The sequence below is a fragment of the Condylura cristata genome, unplaced genomic scaffold (assembly GCF_000260355.1).
Source record: "Condylura cristata isolate star-nosed mole 26May11 unplaced genomic scaffold, ConCri1.0 scaffold00021, whole genome shotgun sequence".
Taxonomy (NCBI): Eukaryota; Metazoa; Chordata; class Mammalia; order Eulipotyphla; family Talpidae; genus Condylura; species Condylura cristata.
The window spans coordinates 26,500,076-26,506,075 of record NW_004567122.1 but is presented as its reverse complement, the minus strand read 5'-3'; the positions used below and the strand labels follow the sequence as shown (position 1 = coordinate 26,506,075).

Here is a 6,000-nt window from a genome sequence, read left to right as displayed (position 1 = left end):
CTTCTATGTCTGGCACCTCCTCTACTTTGCCCCCTCCCCCCCCCACCTCCTACTGACACTCCACCCGCACCCTGCTCTGAACAGGGAAGTTCCTAGGATTGGCAGTTCTCTGCTGTTTTAATACCTGTGCTAACTTTTATCCCTACAGTTTTTTTCCTGTGATGAGCCATGCAAACAAGCCTCAACAGGCAACACGCTGACTTTCCTGAAGAGACTCTTGGAAGTTTTCCAGAAACAATGGGTCAAAGGCAAAATATGAAGATGAACTATTATTTATTCTATTTATTGAATTGGAAAAAATCTCTTTAAGTTGTTGCAATTTAAAAAACCAAGAAAACCATGTTAAATCTAAATCATTTGTAGTAATTTGCTTAAATGTGTTATGTTTTTATTTTGGAATAAATATCCAGGGAAAAAAACAAGAACACAATCTGGTCTCTAAGTGCTCAGTCTCTCACTCTCCTTGCTGTTTAGGACAAAGAAAACTACAGAAACTGTCAATGGGTAGGTCCCTGGCTCCTGCAACAGCAGTAAGACATCCTGAACAGATTTGGGGCCTCATAGCTCTGGGCTGTAGGGGGCACAGTGATGAAGGGGTATGTGGCAGGTGTGATGGTTACTAGTAGGGGAAGGGAAAGAGCTTGTCTAGGGATCCTGTCTGTCAGTGCAGGGGAAGCAAGGCTCAGAGCACTGCCAAAGAGTTGGGGGTCCTGTGAAAATGACCATGCACCAGAAGTGGGACATGGCAGCAGCTTACAAGTGAAGGAGGAGGCTGACTCGTGAAGTACATGGACAGGTTCAGATGGAAGAAAGCACTGTTCCTGGAGCTGAAGTAGATGGTGATTGTGAAGCAGGTCCTTGGGGTCAGTACACAAAATAGAAACTGTCATCTATTATCCAGAAAGATCTTTAGCTCCCACCGCCACATGCCTGGCACAGAGCATGCTGGGAGTGCAGAGACTCGTAGAGGTCTACTGGGAGGGATCGACCCCTAGACTTAACTGTCTGGCTAGCATTATGGTCAATGTGGCCATGAGATACCCAGATATTTGACTAAACATTATTTCTGAACATTTCTATGAAGCCTTTCTGGGTGCAATTAGCATTTGAACTAGTAAACTAAACAAAATAGAAGCTCTCTTCAGCGTAGTGGGCCTGAGGACTGAACAGAACCAAAAAGCAGAGGGATAATTGGCTCTCTGCCTGACAGTCCAAGCTGGGACATTGGTCTGCTACATGTCAATTACACCATTGGTTCCCCTACTTCTCAAGCCTTTGGGATTAGACTAGAACCACACCATCAGCTTTCCAGGGACTCCAGCTTGCTTACAGCAGTTGGTGGGACTTCTTAGCTTCTTAGCTTAATTGCATAGGCCAATTCCCTATGTATCCATCCCTGCATCCATCTATCCATCCATCCACCCATCAGTCCATCCATCCATCATCCATCCATCCATCCATCCATCCATCCATCCATCCATCCATCCATCCACCCACTCACCCATCCTATTTGGTTCTGTTTCTTTGGAGAGCCTCAAACAAACTACTATCTCATCCTATTTCTAACTTCTCCCCAACCCCCAGCACTCCTAATCCTGCCTTCTGCTGCACAGCACTATCTTTTTCTCAGAGGCTCTCTCATTGATTATTCAGTTTGCTCTTTAGTGTCTGTCTCTGTCTGCTCCAAATCAGCTCCACGAGGGCACTACTGTATCTTATTGACTGAATGGATGAAATGTCTCTGCGATGCAAAAGCAAAATACTAGCCAAGAATTTGCTCACCTGGAGAAAGGATGCCACCTAGAACATATGAAATATACTTAGTACGGCGTATTCCCCTTTAACACTGCCAGCCAGGCTCCAAGCCTGTAGTCCATGTGACCTGGCCACTTTCAAGGTGTGTGATGGGCAGGGTGGGGGTTGGGTGAGGTGAAGAGATTAGGTTTGGGGTGGTATGATGTTCAAAATGGCTTTCTTACCTAATACCTACAGGTTTAGAGTTCTGAGAAGAGTTTAGAAGAATTTACTGTGGGGAGTAGTTTTCTGTCAGAATTAGAATTTCTTTCCCTTCCTATAAGGCTAGACAGACTTGGGTACTTTGGGCTATAATAATATGGAAACCTCTGAGCACCAAGAGACAGATTTCTTCAAAGGGCTTCATTTGCCTTTGATTTTCCATCAGTTACAGGGTGAAGCAATATTTGATGTGACCTGTACTGTAAATAGCCTTTGGCCAAAGGAAAGATACTTTGATGAGCTCACTGGCCTGCCCCTGGCCCTGGTCGCTAAAGAGCCTTTAGCGATGGGGTCAACACAGGGTTCTCCCTCCACCTGCAGCCAAACCTCCCCAGAGGAGGAGTTTCAGCCTAGGGAGACCAGGTCAGAGGAGTATTTCATTATCTGCTTGGGCGTAGGAATTGTGGGTCCATGGGGATGTCGAGTCATAATTATTTTGTCCTAGTTCAGATATAAAAAGACAAAATCCTAGTGATTTATTTTTAGTGATGCTTATATAAAAGAGCAGCCAATTGGATCTCCAAGTCAAGAGGCTTTTTTAAAAGGGGCCCACTGGTCTAGCTGTGGCCCTCCCTCAGGGCTGAAGGTCATCAAGCAACCGCTGTAGGACACACAGACCTAAAACAGACTGTCAATAGCTACAGTGTGTCAACCCCTCTGCTTCCTAAGGGAAGTGTAAATTATGTGGGCCAGTGGTGGGTAGAAGACAGAGTCTGTCAAGAAGGCTCTGCGGGTTCTCCGTAACAGGGACTATATTGCTTTTATAAGCAAATCCCTGTGTCTCTGATTGAATTTTCCCTTGAGACCCAAAATTGTGGCCACTAAGTGATATAATTTATTTATTTACATTAAGCACTTACTCAGATGTACTCAATGGCCTAACCATGGGAGGTAGACATTACTATTTCTTTTGGTAAATAAATCAAGACTCAGAAAGGTTAAATGACATTCTCAAGGCCCCACAGCTAATGGGATTTAGAGCAGTGAGCCAACCCCCACCCGTCACCTATTCCAAACCTCCGCTCTTTCATTCTGCTCTTTTCCTACTTGGTGTCTATCAAGGGGGTATGTGGTGTTTCCCGATTACATCGGAGGATAAAATAGGTTCACAGTAATGGAGGTCCACACTCCTTTATCCAAAAACCAGGAGGCCAGACAGTTTTCAAAATTCGAACTGTTTCGTCTTTCAGAAAGAAAACAAAGCAGTCCGAATGCCATATACTACCTGACCCATAGTAGGGCCTGGGGCAGAATTCTGTAATTAAACACATTACTATTCTGTAGAAAGAGCATAGGAGTGGTCAGGTTTGGCAGCCAAATGAGTCCTGACCGATCCTGGGCTTTCAGGGCCGTTTGGATGTCAGAGTTGTGATGGGGTTGGTACGTGTCTCTATAGCATAGGTCCCACTTGAAGATACGGGTGTGGGAACTTCTCTCTCTGGCACCTACCTGGGGCTTGACTAGGCATCTCCAGGAGGGACAGAGGCTCCTTGGATGGCCTGTCTCTTGGTGTCCTGGGTCTTGGCCGCAGGGTCTTCTCACCTTCTCTCCCCCGCCTGGGTTTTCTAAATCACTGACTGTAGATAAGGCAGCGTGGCTTCAGGTGATGAGGTTACATGTCTGCAACATAAGGGAGCCACCATTTCAGCCATGCTCATCCTCGAGATCATAGTAAGGACAGATGCTGGTAGTTTGATGATGGTTTCAGAACACAACCCGCTGTCAGAGAACATGGGCAGGGAGATGAGCTGCAAGCCACTGCTACAGATGACTCACCATCGTAGCTTGGTGGTTTCCTTTGGCTTTTCTGCAAATGTGCAGCAACTGCAGGATAGAGCTCTGCAGGCACACTCCAGAGCAGCATAGCGGAGTCTACGGTGAAGTGTGCTGTGTACTCTCTGCCCTGTGCTGAGGGGGTGAGATTTATCTAGAAGGGACCCTGAAGAAAGGAGAAGAACCAATACTTATTGTTTACTGTGTACCTGAAAGAAATCAGTGCACAGGTCTCTGGCTTTTAGTATATTCACAGGGTGTGCAAACATCACCACAATCTACTTTCAGAACACTTTCATCATCCCCAAAAGAACTCCTATGAGCATTGGCAGTCACTCCCTTCTCTCCCTTCTTCAGCCTTAATCAACCCTAACCTACCTCCTGCTCCTATAAATTTCATTCTTCTGAATTTGTCACATCAGTGGAATAATACCAGGTGTATGCTTTTGTGACTGGCATCTTTCATTAGTGTGATGCTTTCAAGATTCATTTGCACTATAGCATGTTTGAATTTTAACTTCCTTTTATTGCCAAACACTACTCTATGGTGTGGATATGCTGCGTTTATTCCTTCATTTATTCACTCATTAGGTGATAGATATTTGGGTTGATTCCACTTTATGGCTTTTAGGAATAATGTTGTTGTGACTTCTTATGTAAAGGTTTCTGTAGAGATATGTAACCTTATTTCCCTTACCAGATACCTAGGAATGGGACTGTTGAGCCTTGTGATAATTCTATGTTGAACTTTTTGGGAAACTGCCAAAGTGGTTGCACCTTTTTACATTTCTATCCGCCACGTGTGAAGGTTTCAATTTCTCTTTTCCTTTGTCAACAGTTATTAGCTGTCTTTTTTTCTTTCTTTCTTTTTTTTAATGATAACCATCCCAGTAAATATAAGGCATTTGATTGACATTTCCCATTCACTAGTTAATAGGGTGCCTGGATGCAACTCCAGCATTGAGTGTGTGTATTTCCTGCTCCCCCCATACACACACACAAGCACTCTCAAACACCAGCATGTGTTCAGAGAATTTAACTCAATTCTGCCACCATCTACCCAGAGAGCATCAGATCACACAGGTTAAGACCTCAGTCTCCCAAGATGCCATTTTCTACTTCAGACAACAGTCACAAAGTGCTCTGACTACCACCTATTAATGAGAGAGTTGTAGGACACCTTGCCCCTTTAATTTGCTACAGCAGCTCATGGGAATCAGGAAACCCACTGACTCTTTAGATCACTGGTTCATTCTATAGGAACATGCGCTTGAAAGAAATGCATAAGGCAGAGGTGTGGGAAAAGGTTCAGAGCCCCCCTGCCCACTCCAGATGTGCCTTCTCCCTAAATCACCACATTTCACCACCATTCTTCATTGAGAATGCTTTCCAAAGCCCCCCTTCTCTTGGGGCTTATGTGGGGGCTTGCTAAGTAGGGCACAATCAATTAAATCACTGGTCATTGACAGTTGAACTTAACCTCTACCCCCCCACCCCTAGCTGGAGGTCAATGGGATGGGACTGGAAATCCTGGTTTCCCTGGCAACTATCCCCCACCCCAGCCTCAGGTGTTTTCCAAAACTCTTTCATTAATGTAATAAGACACCTTGAACACTCTGGACACTTAAATTCTGAGGTTTTTAGGAGCTGTAAGCCAGAAACTTGGATGAAGACCAACTACATATGACAAATACATATTTTTTATAAGTCACAGTATAAACGTATTGTTCATTGGTCACTTGTATATTTTCTTTGGAGAAGTGTCTATTTAAATACTTTGTCCATTTTCAAATTGGGTTTTCTTTTTGTAGTTGAGTCATAAGAGTTCTTTATATATTCTTGACTTAAGTTCCTTATCTGATATTTGCATATATTTTCTCCCATTTTGAGAGTTGTCTTTTATTTTTTGATGATACCACCAAGCACAAAGTTTTTAAATTATAGTCCAATTTGTCCATATTTGATTTTGCCACTTATTCTTTCATACTCTAAGAAAACTTTTTCAACTCAAGGCCACAAAAGTTTATTTATGGTGTTTCCTCCTCTGAATTTTACAGTTTTATTCTTATCTCTGGGTTTATGATCCATTTTGAGTTAAGTTTTGTATATAGTTGAGATAAAGTTCCAACTTCAGTCCTTTAACATGGGGATACCCAAGTACCCCAAAACCATTTGTTAGACTTCTTTCTTCACTGAAAATGCTTGGTATTA

The 6,000-nt window shown here is 43.5% G+C and overlaps 1 protein-coding gene across 1 annotated transcript in view; it reads left to right on the top strand.

Moving 5' to 3' along the window:
* IL9 (interleukin 9) overlaps positions 1–259 on the top strand; it is a 2,536-nt gene extending 2,277 nt beyond the window's left edge. The window contains exon 3 of the mRNA XM_004686516.1: positions 149–259. Coding sequence (XP_004686573.1) covers positions 149–259 — 111 coding nt within the window. The remainder of the gene's footprint in view (positions 1–148) is intronic.
* The last annotated feature ends 5,741 nt before the right edge of the window (positions 260–6,000 follow it).